The sequence below is a fragment of the Xenopus laevis genome, chromosome 7L (genome assembly GCF_017654675.1).
Source record: "Xenopus laevis strain J_2021 chromosome 7L, Xenopus_laevis_v10.1, whole genome shotgun sequence".
NCBI classification, from domain to species: domain Eukaryota; kingdom Metazoa; phylum Chordata; class Amphibia; order Anura; family Pipidae; genus Xenopus; species Xenopus laevis.
Window position 1 is genome coordinate 29,643,906 of NC_054383.1, and position 19,387 is coordinate 29,663,292.

Genomic DNA, 19,387 nt, shown 5'->3' on the forward strand with positions numbered 1-19,387 from the left:
TCAAGTTCATCTTTTTAAATCTATATATAACCTACCTAACTTCTAGTTGATCCAGAGGAAGGCCTCTCTCTGAAGCCTCTCTATCTTGCCTCAGAAATTCTTTCCTCACTCCAAGATGGCCAGAGTTGGGCCAAGCCAGTGGGGCGCCCTAGGCAACCCAGCCAGCCATCTTGCCTTCTCCCTTGTGTGTGCTCCTTAGTGCACCGTCACGTGGGGGCGTGCTCCATCGCAAGCTGACGTTGAAGATGGTTAACGGACCAGTCCCTGGATCAACTTGTACTATGAGCTATGTTCCATAACCCTGTATTCCCTCACTCGATAAAAAGCCATCCAACCCCTTCTTAAAGCTATCTAATGTATCAGCCAGTACAGAGAGTATATTTCACATCTTCACAGCTCTCACTTTAAAAAATCCCTTCCGAACCTCCTTTCTTCTAATCAGAATGAGTGTCCTCTTGTCAGCAGAAAGGACCTACTGGTAAATAAAGCATTAGAGAGGTTATTGCATGATCCCCTTATATATTGCTTTTAGTCTCAGCAGAACCGTGAAGGGTAAAAAGTACCTGCCTCCAAAGCAACCTGAATATGTGCTATAAATGTGCTTCAATAGCTTTTATATGTTTAAATAAGACAATGCATAAAATAAAAGCATACTTTAATGTAACTTGCATCATCCTATTAAAAACAGCAACAATTTAAAAAACAACAACCAGTAATAATAATATTTTTTATTAACTAGGCTTCTAATATCTGAACAACATGAAAAATGACTTTTTTGGGATTAAGGCTGTTTCTATGTGCCTGAAATACTTGGATAGTACTGGCCAAAGATGTGCAGTAAAAAGAAATGGGATTTACTCTTTTTTTTAATAGTTCTCATTTTATATGAACTTGCTTTTAATGGAAACAGTAAGAAGTATTTTTGTATTAAAATATTTATTTCCAGCCAGTGGAAAAAGAAATGAGGCTACAATTCATTTCCTATCCTCTTATTGTATATAAATGGTAATTTCAAATCCTCCTTAGTTCATGTGATTGCCAGGGCTTTACCTTAAAGGGGGTATATAGTATTCCATGTAAACTAACAATGTAAAATTGCTGAGTGTTCTTTAGGACACTGGAATGACATTGGCTTGCCAGCTCTTACACAGGGTACTCCATGTGCTCTGGCCTTAAACTATAAGGTCCATAATATCTCTAACTTATCAGTATATTTCTCTTTTCTAGGTTCTATGGATTGCTGCTAGGTGCAGTATGCATTCTTTATCTCCTGCCCTTGTACTGGGTTTTGGCCATTGTGAATAGCACCTTATTTTTAAAGAATTCTGACTTCTACAGAGGTAAGTAGAATTTACTTTTTTTAACTTAAAGTGAAACTGACACCTTGTGATGGCAGTTTGTACAGGTATGGGATCCATATCCAGAAACCCGTTATCCAGAAAAATCCGAATTATGGGAAGGCCATCTCCCATAGACTACATTTTATTAAAACAGTCCAGATTTTTAGAAACTACAGTAGAACCCCCATTTTACATTTTTTCAGGGGACCAGAATAAATGGTGTAAAATCCAGGAAAATGTAAAATCAGGAATATGCATAATATATAGGTGGGACCACAAAAAAACAACTTAAAATCAGGGGATGCAAAATTGAGATTTCACTGTATTTCCTTTTTCTCTGTAGTAATAAAATAGTACCTTGTACTTGATCCCAACTCAGATATAATTAATACTTGTTGGAGGCAAAACCAGCCTATTGGGATTATTTAATGTTTAAATGATTTTCTAGTAGACAACGTATGAATATCCAAATTACAGAAAGATCTGTTATCCGGAAAACCCCAGGTTCCACGCATTCTGGAAAACAGATGCCATACCTGTGATTACTGCCGAAGTTATACTTTTAAGTGTTACTGAGTGCTAACATTATCATTAAATCTAGTTTACATGATGAGCTGACTGATATTTTTTCATTGTTAATAAACACATAAACATGTAACTGGCCAGGCATGTGGTACACGTGTATAAAATGAGTTTTTGCCTACTGCTGAATGTTTTTCTCTGCTGTGAAAATACATGTCCACTACCTAATCAAGCTTTATAATTCCTCTTTTCTTAGTCACCGAACTTTTGTCCTCCCATAGTTGTTTAACTAAATGAATTAAGTGGCTGGCCACAGGTACCTTTCTTGTGTCCCACAGCACTGTGCCATTCTACAGCCAAAGTCTGCATTTGAAGCTAAAGTCTGCTTCCTAAGAGATAATGAATGTAACTGATTATACAAAGTGCAATCTTTACGGACAAATACAAAGTCTTTTATCAGATTCACATGTAGCACATGGTATTTCCCTAGATTTCATGTTGGATTGGCAGTTTCCACAGTTCCCTGTGTTAATACATGCACTTGCTTGTAATTTATCAGAGTAGGCTGGAAGTCCAGATGTGGCAGTTGCATTGCTTGCAAGTTCATGCTGAATATACTATGCAATCTGTTACCTGGAAACCTGTTATCCAGAAAGCTCAGAATTACAGGAAGGTAGTCAATTAATATTAATCGAACAATTCAGATTTTTAAAATTGATTTCCTTTTTCTCTGTACAATTATTGGATCTGTTATCCAGAATGTTTGGAACCTGGGGTTTTCTGGATAATGGATCTTTCCAGAATTTAGATCTATATACCTTAAGTCTACTAGAAAACATTCAATAAACCTAATAGGCTGGTTTTGCTTCCAATAAGGATTAACTACATCTTAGTTTGGATCAAGCTACTCTTTTATTATTACAGAGAAAAAGGAAATTGTTTTTAAAAATTTGGATTATTTGAATAAAATGGAGTCTATGGGGGGTGGCCTTTCCGTAATTTACAGCTTTCTGGATAATGGGTTTCCGGATAACAGATCCCATACCTTTAATTATAAAACAGTACATTGTACTTGATCCAAAGTAAGATATAATTAATCATAACTAGAGGCACAACAATCATATTTGTTATATTTATTGTTTCATTTTAAGTAGACTTATTGTAAGGAGATCCAGTTCATGGAAAGATCCCTTATCCTGGAAAACCCCAGGTCCCAAGCATTCTGGATAACGAGTCCTATACATGTACTGTAAATGAGAGAATCATTTGTTCTGTTGTAACACACTGGGGGTCATTTATCAACAATGGGCAAATTTGCCCATGGGCAGTTACCTATAGCAACCAATCAATGATTAGCTTTTTGAAGCCAGCTGCAAGTAGAACAATGAATGCAGCAATTTGATTGGTTGCCATGGGTTACTGCCCAAGGGCAAATTTGCCCAGTGTTGATAAATTAGCCCCACTGACCACAAGGAGGCAGTGGGTACTGCAGAAATGTATTTACCTGGAGTCCCTGCACAAATCTCTCTTAACCATAATAAGCCATATTTTCATAGCAAACACTAAGATTAATGTTCTCTTCATTTTACTACTGGATGGATAATGCCTTAATCAATAGTAAATAATATACATTATAACTGCTCATTTAAATCCAACTGTACTCATTAGATGAATCTACTAATTTAATTAATAAAAACAAGTTTCGACTTGGATCGTCTCCTACTCAAGTTGATTTTAATGTGAATTGCTCTGTCAAAAGCAATTAGCACAGACATCTAGCTTTTTTATTAGCTGAAAAATGGTTTAAGCTTGTTGTGCTGTGGGAAAAGCCAGAGCTGAAAGATCATTGTTTATTAAAATGTGAAGAATTTGACTTGCCACCCGCCACTGGACTGGTCAGGAGATAAAAAAGAAAATAATGGCATTAGTATGGTATGATTTATTAGTAAGGGTAAGACCCTCTGGCTTTATACTCTTAAAAGGATATTTAAAGAGACAATACAATATCTGCTTTTTAAATAAAATTTAAGGTACACCTTCACACGTATTCCTAGCCTGTGGCCTAGTGCATCTCAGGGGTGTAGTGCCTCTAGGTTCATGAGCTATTCTGCAGTTCGAACATAATTAAGGAACATTTTGGTTTAGAGTGCAAGCCCCTCACTTGTAAGTATCCGTTCCTGCCAGTGATCTCCCATGGACCCCTTAGTCACTTTTGCTAATGTGAGTGAGGGCATCAGATCTGTGGCAGATTGCATTATATAATTTATTATATGCATTATATTTAGCATTTGTAATAAACATTCCACCTCCTGTGCTGGCCTTGTATATAATACGCAAAAGCCATGAATATCCTGTAAATTATATCCTTATAAACGGTGAGGTCTGATGTCATAAGTTATAAACGGTGAGTAGTGATGTAATTTCTGTCACAAGACTCACTAAAACTTGTGTATTATAATAACTAAAGTACCCCCTGTTGCAAAATATGAGGATGTTAGAAGTTACTGTACCTCGGAGTTCCATGACCTGTATAAAAACTCTCAGCCTTCGGCTTCGTATTTTTATATGGTCATGGAACTCCTCGGTAACTTATAATATCCTTATCATTTACAAGAGGTGGTTCTTTATTCACTATATAATCTGTATGGTTTGGAGGCCATATACCCAGGGCTGCCATTGGGGGGGCAGGGTGGTCCGTTGTCCCAGTGGTTTTGCCGTCTAAAGGGGGGCCTGGCCATACTGCACTTCATACCTTGCAGCCATCCCTGGTTTTCATAGTGCGTCCTGCTGTCCCGAATTCTTCTGTTCAAATCCAACACTATATATATATATATATATATATATATATATATATATATATATATATATATATATATATGTATGTATGTATGTGTGTATATATATATATATATATATATATATGTATGTATGTATATATATATATATGTGGGATCCGTTATCCGGAAACCCGTTATCCAGAAAGCTTCGAATTACGGAAAGGATGTATCCCATCCTTTCCATTTTATCCAAATAATCCAGATTTTTAAAAATGATTTCATTTTTCTCTGTAATAATAAAACAATACCTTGTACTTGATCCAAACTAAGATATATATAATCTTTATTGGAAGCAAAACCAGCCTGTTGGGTTTGTCTAATGTTTAAATGGTTTTCTAGTAGATTTACGGTATGAAGATCCAAATTACGGAATAATATGTCCCATACCTGTGTGTATCTATCTATCTATCTATCTATCTATCTATCTATCTATCTATCTATCTATCTATCTATCTATCTATCTATCTATCTATCTATCTATCTATCTATCTATCTATCTATCTCTCTATCTCTCTATCTCTCTATCTATCTATCTATCTATCTATCTATCTATCTATCTCAAATGGGGAGGGGGTCACTGATCCCACGTAACAGATGCTTTGTAAAACTACAAATATATGTAAAGAAACTATTTGACTGAATTGACTCATAGCAGTTATGTGCTTGCTCTTTACATCACTATACAGCGAATATAAGAGGGTTGTCCTTTTGTTTTTGTCTTTTTTTTATCTAACTTCAATTTCAATACACCCTATGTATTTTCTTTCCACTAATGTTTGTGACACTTAGCTGTTTTCATTTTGATAATCTAACAGGCACAGGAGTGGACTAGTTACACACGGTTCTCTTTGCGCGGAGCAGCAGGCTGTGGTGGGCATCTGCTCACGTATTTGCTTCTTGTCACAGGGAACCAAAAAAAATGTATTCCTTGTGTGAATAAGACAGTGTTAGTTAATCCGTTGCCAGCAATTACCCACATCCACCAAAGGATCTGCTCCCAATTTGTTGCCATTAAATTAAATTGTAAGGACCACAATGAAGGATGAAATGCTTGTACCACACTGAGTCTGCCATGAAACGCTGAGGGTCTCTCACTGGCATATCATGCAGACAAGGAATCAAGTTTTTTTCAAAAACATTAAATATTTTTTAATAAACCAACAATGTAGGTTTTGGTTTTAAAGCCCTAGGCTTCTGGGGGGGGGGGGGGGGTTGATAATTTTGTTGTACTGTCCCCCTCCATGATTTCTGATGGCAGCCCTGAATATACCTGACACATGATATAAAGCAATGCCAGTGGTTTATTAGTACTTATTAGTTATACAAAAATGTGTATTTTATTTAGAAGCCACTAGGCTCCTTGCAATAAAGGGAATGCAGCACTAGATGGCAGCGCTATATCTCAGATTACCTATAATAAGTACAGTAGAACTCCATTTTACATCCCCTGATTTCAAATTTTCCCTTATTTTACATTGTTATTTTGTGGTCCCACCTGTATATTATGCATAATACATTTCCCTGATTTTCATCAATTTTTTCTGATCCTCTGAAAAACGTAAAATGGGGGTTCTACTGTAGTTACATTTGAGCAATAATTCTCTCAAACATGGGGTTACCAGTAGTGATGGGTGAATCTGTCTCGTTACGATTCGCCAAACATTTGCAAAATGGCGAAAATTTGCCGAAATGCATTGAAGTCAATGGGCATGGACATGTAAAAGTTAAACACTGCAGTCAGTCATCTGTGTGACTATTTTGTGTGTACCGTATAATGTGTTCTGTTTCATAAGGATCTCAATCCAAATCTTAAAGACAATGTGGATCTAAATGCAGAAAAATCTTCTAGCACACTGTTAAATTGCACAAGTGCAGACTTGTGTTTATTCAGCCGATTTACACGTGTACAAAAGGCAACGTTTTGGCCCCTCAGGCCCTTTATCAAGCTTGAAAGAAATAAATAAACTAAATAACACAAATTCTATCAGTACATTACTTCACTCACATTCACACCTCTGGTTAAATTAGCACATTATTCAGACACCATTCACACCGGGTTTAATGCTTCAGGGGAAATCCAGACAGATTGACAGATTTCTTAGCTCTGGGGCCATGTATCCCGGGGTTCCAGCCTGGTTCCAGTCACAGTGTCATTGTGGAATACTATTTGTTTAGCCAGGCCGAAGTCTGAGATTTTAGCATGGCCTTCATGATCCATAAGAATATTTTGGGGTTTGATGTCTCTGTAAGAGATTAAAGGAGTTACACAGAAGAAGGCAAGGGCGGCTGATCTGCAGAGCAACCTGAGTTGTGGCCTCTGCTGTAGAATGTTACAGAGATGAAGAAATCTATACTGACCGATGGATGATCCCCTTGCCATGTAGGAATCGCAGGCCGCATATTATCTCTGCAGAATGGAACCTTTCAAACAGGGAACTAATGGTTATTTTCATGAAAATGATCCTGTAACACATTACTTAATTAATAATCATTGACTACTAAATTGAATATGTTTCCTAGTGTCAAAATTTACTTATTACAGTAGAATATTCTGTTCCATACTACATGACAATTTCTATGAAGGGGTAATGGTATAGGTAAACAAAAATACTTTTTTTTTTTAGCATCATTTACCAAGATCCTGCAAAAGAAGGGGCTCATTTATCAAAACTGGCAGTATTGTTCATGTTTATTCCTTTACCCCAATAGGATTAACTGGTATAAGGCAATGTCTTAGTGAAATTGTACTTATTCCATTTACTAACGGAACCACTTACAGTACTCGGTCCATATTCAGTTTGCCGTGTTGCATCAGCTCTTCTTTTAGTAGAAATCACTGAGCAGTTATGTGAAAGAGGGCACTGGACACTGTTTTTATAACAGATAATATAACTGTTATATTATTTATAATATCTTGTAGTATGGAGTATATTATTCATTATAATCTATAACTTCTTATTTTTACACCCTCAACCATCCATTCCCCTCTGCTGTGCTCCTTCTTGCCATCCATTTGCCCCTTCTTTTTCCCCACTCCCTTTATAGGTTGGCTGATCCTCTGGCAGGCTGCTCTAACCCTGTATGTTTGGGACTAAATGGCAAAACTGAGCCAAAGTTGTACCTTAGTTTGAAAATGGGCGATGCCTTGGCAAAGAAATGGGCACTCTCTGGAGATGTTCAGCACTTCTGAACATGCCTCATGCTCAATGTGTCTATAATTTTTCTCCTTTGTTTTTCAGATTGAAAATTCAGATTTTAATTTTTTTTCTTTTACGTATCATTGGAAATAATAACCAGAGCTCTCACTTCTTTTGCTTCCACATTTAGGATTTAAACCTTACAAAAATAAGCCTAATGGAAGCCAATCTCTTAATTTCCAAATCCTCCTAGTACCAGCATAGCATAGAATTTGTAATTGGAGATGCTGAGTGGGTCAGGCCTTGAAGACTGAGCGGGTGGTGTCACGGCATCAGCTTCTCCTAGTGAGGAAACCATATAATTCATGCAATAATAGTAGGTAATTTAGCGCTACTAGAATTCACAGAAGTCACCGTTTGTTGCATTATATTTTATATTCGCTTGTACCATATTCTTAAGAACACCTTAAATAAATGTCCTTTCTTTGCCATAATTCAATAAGAGAACCTTAGCATTATGGAAGGTATTTCTGTGGCAGGACTTTTTGTATAACTAGTCGGTTTCACCCTCTGGCCCCCCCCCCGTACGTACCTGTCCTATATTTGCAGCTGTGATTGAGGCTGAGGGGGGGGCAAGATCAAGGGGCAGCAGGCCATAGATGGGTCTGGGTCAGCAGGGCCCACTGGGCTTTTACCCAGTCTTCCGCTGACCCAGTCCAACCCTGACTGGGCTCCTTTGAACTTTCAAATGGTGCCCTCTCCTGGATATGTAAATAACCAACACATGAAAAATGTTCCCGGTTGGTGCAATATAAGTGCTATGGTTGGCCCTTTGGTTGTCCCTATGTGAACTGTAAGCATACAGGAGGCTCTGTTTGGCAGTACACCTGGTTTTTATGCCACCAAAACTGCTTTGAGGCCACTTGGAGCAACATCCACGGGGTTGGTGAGGTTTCTGAGATTTCTATGGAGGTTACTGAGGCTTGTGGAAACTGAGCATGCAAGGCCAGAAGTGACTTCTTCGTTCATCACCAACAGTCACCTCTAGCAGATAAGGACCCAGGATTTCTGGTTTGGAGGGAGGGTTTGGAGGAAACTGATGAAAACTGATAGAATGCATCCTGGTCCCCACCTCTGGTTTTAAGTAAAATATGTAACCGCATTTTGTAGTCTCTTGTCACTGCCCCCTTCATTATATTGCACAAAATTGTTCTGAAACAGTTCCACCACTCTGCTCTATTGAAAAACCCACAAGAACAAAGAATGAGGTGGCAGCTAAGGATTTGTAAAGATTTATGGTATGGAGTTGCTGCTGAACAATCTGAGAAGATCAGTCATTATAGCAGTACACAGCATTGTGCAATGAACCAGCGTGCGTATAAACCCTTTCTAAAATTTTCTGCCATTTAATACATATTATGGCTGAATTTCTCATATTTGCGCTGCAGATAACTTACACTATTGAAAATATGGTTTCTGATGATTTATAACATTTTATATAACAATGACCAGAAATGGCTTGTCACTGGTATAGGGGCTTTAGCTCCTGGGTTACTGTACTGTTTTGTAAGTTTAAACTAGGACATTCTTTTTCGATGTCACCCATAGGGTTCACACCCGGCCGATATTTGACCGGCATTTGAACGGCCTACGCGACAAATCGCCATCTAGGGCCGGCGCTTGTATTACAAATTTTCTGGCAACGAACATGCTGGTAAACTTGCAAATCCTATAAATCCCTCTCTACTCTACTTATGACCTCTTATAAAGAAGAGGCCTGCCCCTACCTCGCCCATTTCTCTGCCCAGTCCCACTCGCTGACATCATCTAACCAGCTTCAAGACCAACCCCCCAACCCAAAGGCCAGTATTACCGACGATAAAAGTTGAAAACCCTAGTCACCAGCCCTCACCAACTCTTGCCTCATGGCAGGAGTGACCCTGGTTCAATGAAGTCTATGAGAACCATTTTATAAATGAAGATATCACAGAAACCAGCGTGACACCTCTTTATGCCTATGTTGTTTACAACCCAGATTATGTTTTTTTTTTTGGGGTGATGCTTTCTCACTTACATTGCTTCTGAGCAGCCCAACCTACCAGTCTCTATATTAACAGCCTCCTTGGGGTCTCTTGCTTATCTATGGCAATACAAATGGTATTTCTCTTTTCCCTGACCCCATTAGGGTGACCCAAACCGGGGTAAAATTCTAATACACTTGCAGGCCAGTCCCACATTGAACAGAAGTTATCATTACGTACATTATGTTCTCAAACTAGCTTTTCTAAGTGGCTTCTGATCACCATATTTATGTGGCCATACACGGGCAGATAAAAGTTGCTGACCTTGCCCCTCCAAGCTGATTGCAGCTAATTCAACCATGTGTTAAGAGGCCCTGTTTGATCAACATCTGGCCACAAATCAGACTGATATCTATCTGATATCTTTCAGAGAATCTGTTAGCTCTCCAGTTACAGAAAGCCCCAGGCCCCATGAATTCCATACCTATCCTACACCTATCCACACACATACCCTTGTCTTTATCTTTCTGAAAATATTCTGTAAATAGAACCTCAAATATTCAGCTTAATACAGATAACTTGCCTTCTGTGGCCATGATGAATTTCAATGTTCAGATCCTTTCAGTCTTTGTGTTTGAAGCGATCACTGAAGCAGAAAGCCTCAACATCCTAATATATGAATGTAAAAAGCCATCATATATATAGTATCCATTTTTTCTCCCAGATGCTGGCAGATCCCTCAGTGTGTCATTTTTCCCCATTATGTGTTACATACTTGTGCTTTTCCAAGCACTATCACTAGACAGATGCTTGCATTTGGATGATGCACATGATTGCCTCCATGCTTATTTTGTCATTATGTTGCCCTTTGACAGTTGCATTTATGAAAAGCAGGGTGCCCATTCCAAAGGTACCATGAGGTTTAGCTCTGTACACTGCTCATATTGCCAATTTGGTTTATATTTCAGTCTCTGCCTCAGCTGGTAAGTCAAGTGTGAGATTTTGGATAGTGCCGGAGTCTGGAGACAGGAATGGCATTCATGTGTATGTTAGTAATTACAGGTTTTGTTCATGGTTCCATCTGGCCATCACTTTAATGGTTGTTGGAGCTTTGCAAGTTATCCAAATGTCATTTTAATGTAGGCAAAACATTAAGGATAGGCTGGAAAATACTCTCTGTGAATATGTAGGTGTCTTACAATATTTCCTGATCTGAATCTGGTGAGACAACAGATTTGCTGGGGCTGCCTGCAGTGTATGCCAGATGAATTCCCATTTTTGTATTTACAGAAAATACCTTTAGAAATGCAAACAATTAGCATTTGTATTTGTTTTTTCTATTTTTTACGCATTTAAAAGATATTTGCAGTTTTATTCTGCTAAATGGGCATCTTGGCTCAGCCGCTATCTCGCTTTCAGAGCTCACCAAAGGGTAAACGGAATATGCAGGTGAGTGAGACACTGCTCTGCATATTGCTCTGTTCCTCTCTGGAGATTGTACAGCTGCACTGACAGTTGGAGGGAAGGCATTGCCTGCATTTTCAATAAACCTCTGGGCCATTGAGAGCTGTGAGAGGGGCCCCATTTAGCAGATTAAACCATTCAAAAAATGTTTATATATATATATATATATATATATATATATATATATATATATATATATATATATTATATATATTTATTTATTTAGATCCCCTTTAAGTGTTGCTTTTCGCTACATGTCAGTGCGGAGTTCATATTTGCATTTAGCCAATTACCAAAACTTTTACTAACCAACGAGTACAGTTGCTCTGTAAGCATCAAAATGTGAGTGTCTGAGAACACGTTAACCTTTTAGTTAACTTGAATCTATTTTCTTATTATTGAACATGTATTCATAAAGCACCAACATGTTCAGCAGTGCTGTACAGTAGATGGGTGTCTGCAACAAACATGATAATTACATATAAATACTGACCATCTAGTATGTAAAGAGGGCCTTGCTCATTGGAGCTTACAATCTAAGTATACTTTTTAGAATGGGGTTGGGAATGATATTCATATCAAATTACTCGTGTCAATGCGGTCTAACAAATTGCACATAAAAAACAACATTTTGTATAAATTGGATTTATTTACACCACATTTGATGTGAACAAGAACTGGCATTTTTTTTAAAGTTTAAAAAATAATATTTAGATGCAATATAACATTTTGTGAGATGGGAAGAATGATTTATCGGCATTGTTATTGATTTCTGTCCGTTAGTCTGTCGGAAAATTCTATTTCTGGTTCCGTCTCTTCGCATGTGGTCACGTACTTGTGTTTTAGGCCATAATGATAACAAAGGTGCGTACTTACTCTTTCGCTTATATGCTGGTGATGTTTTTGCTTTTGAATCTTCAGTCCAGTCACTGCCTCTCGTAAAAAATATTTGCCATCCTAGCCCCAGGCCTTCCCACAGATATGGGCCTGACTATGCCAAACTAGCCCAGGTCTATCGTATTCAAGGATTTTATCCTGTTTTTTTAGGTGTTTCTAGCCCCAAAAGAGGATCCATAGTAATTGCATTTAATCTCAGGATTGCAGTAGCGTATACAAGTTGCCAGATCTGCGTTTGTTTTATTTTCTGGCCACAGCCTCACAATTGATTGAAGAAGAGGCAATTGGGTCATTAGACATTTGCAGTAGAAAGCTATCAATGTCAATCCTAGGGTTTCTATTTGCATCTTCTTGTAGCAGTGATCAAAATGACGCCATAGCCCTTACAAAAAGCTAGCAGGGAAATTGGCAGATAGAGGATATGGCCTTAGGTAATTGTAAGTGTTAATGGCAAATTGAAGTTGATAATAGAACAGAAAAGAAATAGCATCAGCAGGGACAGTTTTTTTTCTTTCTCTGCACAACAATGCCAGCAGAGTTATTATCCTGATCTATGTGCAGTGCAGCATGAAAGTATTTGTGTATATAGGCTCTTTAAAACTTTTTTAAACCCCCGTTAATCAAAAATCCTTACCCCCTTCCCTCCATTGCCCCCCCCCCTGCTTTCTCCCTCCATAGTACCTTAGTTGAAAAAGTGTCCCTCACATTAACCTTGACAAATTCATGCAGAATAGCGCAACTAAGCTCTTCGGCGCCATCTTTAGTATCTTCAGATTTCATGCGCAAGTGAGCGCCGTCACAGAGCTTTTTTGCACATGTGCAGTTGGGGCCATTCTGTATTCATGCCTACTAGGCATACACCGGAAAGCTCTGAAGATTGCTGGAAAATAAGAAGTTCCGAAGATACAGAAGATGGTGCAGAAGAGCTCCGCTGCATTACTCTGCATGAATATGCCAACGTTAATGCCAGGGACACTTTTTAAAGTAAGGTACTATGAAGGGAGAAAGCAGGGAGGAGGGCCAATGAAGGGAAGGGGATTGGGATTTTTGAGTAAGGGTGTTTTAATTCTCCTTTAAAAGCCAGAATTTTGCTTTCTGACCTTTCAGTGAGTCATATAATGCCAAGTTAGCTCTGTTCTTCAATATGTAATGTAAGTAAATTCTGCTTTAGTGACAGGCTTATATCAGACTTTGCAAACATATCAAAAAATATTCTTGTTTGTTATTTCTGAAAAATGACACTGTCACTTCTATACGTATTTAAATGTGCAACCTCTGCAAGTCGCACTCTGGTTTATTACTGGGGAGTGTCGTGACTAATAGGACTATTTGTCATTTCTCTCTTACAGAGCGCTGTACATAGTGTATCTTGTTTGCTTGCTATTATATTTTAAATATCACTCATGCGCATTCTGTATTCTGTCATTGGATTCAGAATATTATCAATATTCTCTGCCGTAGACAGCTATTTGTCAGGGCCTTGTATCCATTACCACTAATAATCCTATATAATGTTAAACATTGAGACAGATTTAGCTGTCATCATCCGACATTTAGTTGCATAGGTAATCATTTTCAAAATAAAATGTGAAGATGTATCTGTTTGTTAAAGCTATATTGAAGTCCTAAAAAAAACATTTGACTAGAAGAGGACAGATGCAATAGTAGTAATAGTCCTTGAACATAAAGACCCACGTTCAGTGCACACTTTATCAAAGGTCGAGTTTTAGATGTTTGTGAGGTTTTTTATACTTTGAATGAACTCGAATGTTTTCTATTTTATGAAAAAACTCTGATGTAAAACACTAGAATCAAATCTGCCCCTATATGTGGCATTCTGTTGTCAACAAAGATTGGGAGATTCAGGGGCCACATTTGGAGGCATAAAGTGAACCATTTCTGCCTAGTCTTTTGCCAGGTTACGTTGCCCTTTAATCTCTAAATACGCAAAAAGTACATGAACCTTTTCACTAATGGCTGGGTTTACAACCATTTTAAAATGGCATGATGATATGCCAGTGGGTAGGCCTGATACTCGAGTCAGTGAATAATGGTACAGGAGGCATTTGTACAGACACTGCATATACAGGATCATAAGATGATTGTCTACTGGGCTTGCCTTACTGGCTGTTTAATTGTGTTAAATGGTTACCTTATAGCAGTGATCCCCAGCCAGTGGCTTGTAAGAAAAAGTTGCTCACCAACACCTTGGATGTTGCTTCCAGCGGCCTCAAAGCGGGTGCCAGAATTTCAACCTTGGAAGCAAGCTTTGGTTTCATAAAACACAGGTGTACTACCAAACAGAGCCTCCTGTAGGCTGATAGTCCACATAGGAGCTACCAAAAAGCCAATCATTGCCCTTATTTGGCATCCCCTGGGACTTTCTTCATGCTTGTGTTGCTCCCCAACCTTCTTTTCATCTGTGTGTAGCTCAAAGGTAAAAAAGGTTGGGAACCCCCCCTATAGATACAGCCATAAGGTGCAACCTGATATCATAGCTTCCAATAGTCCAGTCCAGGACTGTAGGGCTTACTGTAAAGTGGGCAGTGACATTCGGGGGACAGACTGTCTGGAATAATATGAAGAAAAAAAGATACTGTATGTTGCTATTCTGCCAAATCACCCTAGAAATATACTAAACCCAATCACAAAATCTTGGTACCTGAAAAGGTAAGTCCTGATTTCCTTTATAAGATTAACAGGAAGGAAGGCAGAGCAGTCACATAACTAAAGGCAGCAAATCTTTCACATAATCAGGAACCATTACTGTTACCTTTTTTAAAAGTAAAGTCAATTACAGGCTTTCCAGCTCAAGTCTGACAGTATTAAGAATGCTGTCCCTTTGCTTGCATGAAAGGCTCCTGGTCTGTTTCATTATGGCAGGGCGATTGAGTGCACATATAATAATTTCCCCTGAAATAGCTAAAAAAAACAGCAGCCCCTTTTATATATATTCTGTCTGTTCTCAAATAATACAACTTTAACATATGGACGTGTGAATGCTAAAAACATACCCGGATTTCATGCTGTTCTTATGCATTACTGTTGCTATCAAACAACTGACTGCAAACTGGAACTGACATTTAACAAAGACCAATTCGACATAATTTAATTGTGGCTTCGCAAATGCTCAGTTTGAATTGAACTCTATTAATATTGCTTGATTTTCCTTGTTGCTTTATCCTCATTGCAAAGTTTTGCCTTGGGGAAAAATGGGCACATTCTAATTTTACTATATAACAATGGCTGGAACTAGAGGTAGGCAGTAAAGGCACTTGCCTAGGGCACAATCTTTTGGAAAATTTTAAAAATGCATTTACTTGAGCAGGAGTCCCCCAACCTTTTTTTTAACCAGTGAGCCACATTTAAATATAAAAAAATTGGGGAGCAACACAAGCTTGTAAGCAGTTCTTAGGGGTGCCCAATAAGGGCTGTAATCAGCTATTTGGTAGCCATTATGTGGGATACAGGTGGGCCTGTTTGGCAGTACACTTTGGGGGCAAATTCACTAAAGGGCAAATTTTTGCCAGTGAACACTCCGCCACACTTTGCGCCAGTTCGCCAGGCATAAATTCGTTACAACTATGCTAATTCACTAAAATGCAAAAGTTAGCATCATGAGCATTTCATATTAAACTTTCACTATCGTTCAATTCTGCCTATTGAAACTTTGTTACGCTTAGGTTATAGGTTGTATAGGCGTCTTTATCAGAGATGTTGGCTAAAATTCTTGAAGTGCCCACTTATTATTACACATGTCCAAAGAAGCAAAATAAAGAATAAAGAGATCCTCTAATGCCCTAGACAAATTGTGCATGCCCCTCAAATTGGTTAAAAAAATTAACACAAAAATCCCGGTTTAAAAAAGCGTTTTTTACAACTTTTTTGAGTTTCTGGGTTACAGGATATAATGTCACTGACATAAGTTTGGGGAGGATGCTCCTTATCAGTTCGCCTGGTCTAAGGTGATGAAGGAAACTCTGGCAAAAGAGGTAACGTTTTGTGAATTTGCAGAGTTAGGATCGTTCACCTGAGATAAAATTCACAATTCGCAATAGGGAGCGAAACTGCGATAGCGGCGGTCTCTTTCACTACCGAATTGTCTTCTATGCCTGTTAGTAAATTGGCGATGCCCCTGTGGATGAGATTTCTGGCGAATTTCCGATAGAGAGGGCCACTTTGCACTTTGGTAAATCTCCCTCATAGTCTTTATTCCTCCAAAAGTTGCTTCCAAGTCAGAAATCCAAAAATAAGCACCTTCTTTGTGGCCACTGGGCGCAACATCATAGGCCTTGGTGAGCAATATATTGCTCACGAGCCACTCATTGGGGATCCCTTTATTAGAGTATGCACAGCAGGACACTGTTTGAGAAGTTCTTCATTAGACCACATCCATGTCAGTCTGCCCCCTCCATATCCATCCCCAACTCTTCCTGACAAGGGGTAATAGTGCGGTTGAACTGTTAAGGGTGCAGACTGCCACACTTGCTCTTAAATATTACTGGACCTCATATCTTGTGCAAAATTCTAAAACGTAACAACAGGGCTGCAATTGGGGATCCCCATAGGATCTGACCATTGGTTCTGGGGCCAAATGATCAAATCAGCCCGTTTTGACTCACCACGCAGGTGGCTCAACTTTATTCCAAAGTTCTGTTCAGCCGGGGACAATGATAATTTAGGACAGTTTCTAAAACAAAGGAAGCAGAAATGTTTTTTTCTTTTTTCATTCTACCATAATCGTTTCTCAGCCTTAAACTAATCTTGCTGTCATGCTAAAAACATTTTTCATTACAGTTTCCTTTTAGCAGTTCAAAAAGGATTCTGAAATTCAAGACCCACTACGTTTAAGGACCTGGGTCTTTTTTTTATTGCAGACTTAAGCATGTAATTACAAGTGCACCAATGTAATTGGACTCTTAACGCTGCTATTAACTAAGATAAGTAAATCCTGGGAGGAAAGTTATCCCCTGAAGATAGACCGACAGAGGGAGGCGATGAAGGTTGCCATATCTCATTCTGACTTGATAAGGACAAATGTGAGGATATTTTAAGGCTGACTCATGTTTATCTTTCTGCATGTTTAAAAAGTACGATAAGAAAACTTTAGAATTGTGTAGTATGTTTTGCCAATTGCTCAATTACTCTAATGTCTGTTGGCAAGCACTGTTATCTGGAGAGAGACCAACGATAGCCATAAAAAACAGGGATGGGGGCGTACTTTTAAATCAGAATTTTGGAAAGTTAATGTTGAGAGTTATAGCATAGGATGGCACTTCATTCATGGCAAACATACTTTTTATTTTATGCCAGCTGGAAAGGGAACCCTACTCTGCATTCAAAGTCTCATTACAACAAATTCTCCTAACCACAGTTTAGGTTTCTGGTATACATTGTATTTGTTAGTATTACAGCTATTCTGTAAAAAATGAACAAGCCCCACTGTAGCTTTTAATGCTTTGTTCCATGCAGAGAAACCACTCCTGTTATACTGAGCAGTAGAACTAAGCACAAAAACATCAGAAGACACTTCCTGCATCAGTTACTTAAGCTTTTGATGTTCTGTCCAGCTGCAAATACAGCTCTGCATCCAAAACTATAGAGGGCACTGTTGTTACACATTCATAATATAACCAGTGTACTACTGCCTATATCATGAACAAAAGAGCTGTCTGAGCAATTTTGAGCAAAGTTGTGACTGTGGTTATATGTAGTCTTTGGGGCAATTATATACAGAGTGACAAAACATCCCAAAACACCCTTCCATAGGTAATTGCCGCAGGCATGTCAATAAATATGCATGATCATTTCTGCATTTTCACACAATTTTACTGACATGCTTAAAGTGGAACTATCACAAAAATGAAAACTTAATATAAGCTTCATTATATTGAAGTAAGAAACTTTTTAAATAGAAGAGTTTAAAAATTCTGTACTGTTTCTGAAATAATCAAGTTTTTCTTCACTATTCCTCTCTCAGCATCTGTTTCTCTTCATTCTCTCTTCATGCAGGAGTTGGCTGTCAGATATTAATTGACAGTAACAGTAAATTGACAATATATCTTATAGAGGGTCTCCTTTTGCGTAGAAGATGTAATAGAGCTCATTCTATTAAAAATCACTAGAAATCCTGTCTCTCTACATGCAGAATTTGTGCAAAAGGCAGTTATTTGTTAGATTTTGTAATCAGTTATTTGAGTGAGCTCTAATTAATCTGCTAGGAAAGGAAGCCCCCCTATAAAATATATTGGATCTAACTGTCAATGATCTAATGGCACCCAACTCCTGCAAGAAGACAGAATGAAAAGAAACAGAGGCTGAGAGAAAGATGGTGAAGATAAACTTGATTATTTTTAGAAATGATGCAGAATTTCTAATTGATATTTACAAGGTTTCTTATGTCAGTATGCTGAAGCTTATATTAATTTTTCATTTTCACAATTGTTTCCCTTTAAGGTTATACCAGTGCTTACCTATGGAATGGAATCTTTGGTCATTTTGACATGGAAGACACTCTGTATGCCATTGCCCTTAAGGTTTGACTGGTGTGTGCACATTGTAAAATGGCAGCTACTGGGGGCACTGCTGGGCATCACACATTAGTGTAATATCTAGAAACTGGTCAGCATTGAATTATACTGGTGGAAATTTTATGCACCTCTCTCACTAAATGCTTTAGGACCACAAGTTGTGATCTCTTTACTCTGTGGCCAAAAAGAGCAGAAAGGGGCTCTTATATCTAACCTTATCTTAAAAACAGCTGCTTATGGGTTTACAAGATGGCAGCATACAAGCATAATTATTATTATTATGATCATGTATTAATAAAGCACCAACGTATTCCACAGCGCTGTACAATAAATCAGTTAACCGATACAAGAGGTAAAGAGGGCCCTGCGCAAAAGACTATTCTTTGGGGTGATATCCAGTATTCGTTTTAGGGTAAGGACACACGGGCAGATTTGGCGAGATTAGTCATCCCGTCGATAAATCATCTCTTCTTCGTGGCGACAATCTCCCCGAACTGCCTTCCACTACCTTCCTGCCGGCTATAATGAAAAATCGCCAGCTGGATGGCACTCCAGGCATTTCGTTTTCCAAAGTCGGCCTAGGTTTCCTCGTGACGAAAAACGAAACGCCGCGAGTGCTATCCCACTGGCGATTTTGAT

At 38.4% G+C, this 19,387-nt stretch overlaps 1 protein-coding gene across 12 annotated transcripts in view; it reads left to right on the forward strand.

The window, feature by feature from the left end:
• LOC108696166 (protrudin) overlaps positions 1–19,387 on the forward strand; it is a 73,538-nt gene that overhangs the window by 9,009 nt on the left and 45,142 nt on the right. For all 12 annotated transcript variants that reach the window (XM_041568715.1, XM_041568717.1, XM_041568716.1 and 9 more), the window contains exon 6: positions 1,228–1,340. In XM_041568715.1, the coding sequence (XP_041424649.1) occupies positions 1,228–1,340 (113 nt within the window). The remainder of the gene's footprint in view (positions 1–1,227; positions 1,341–19,387) is intronic.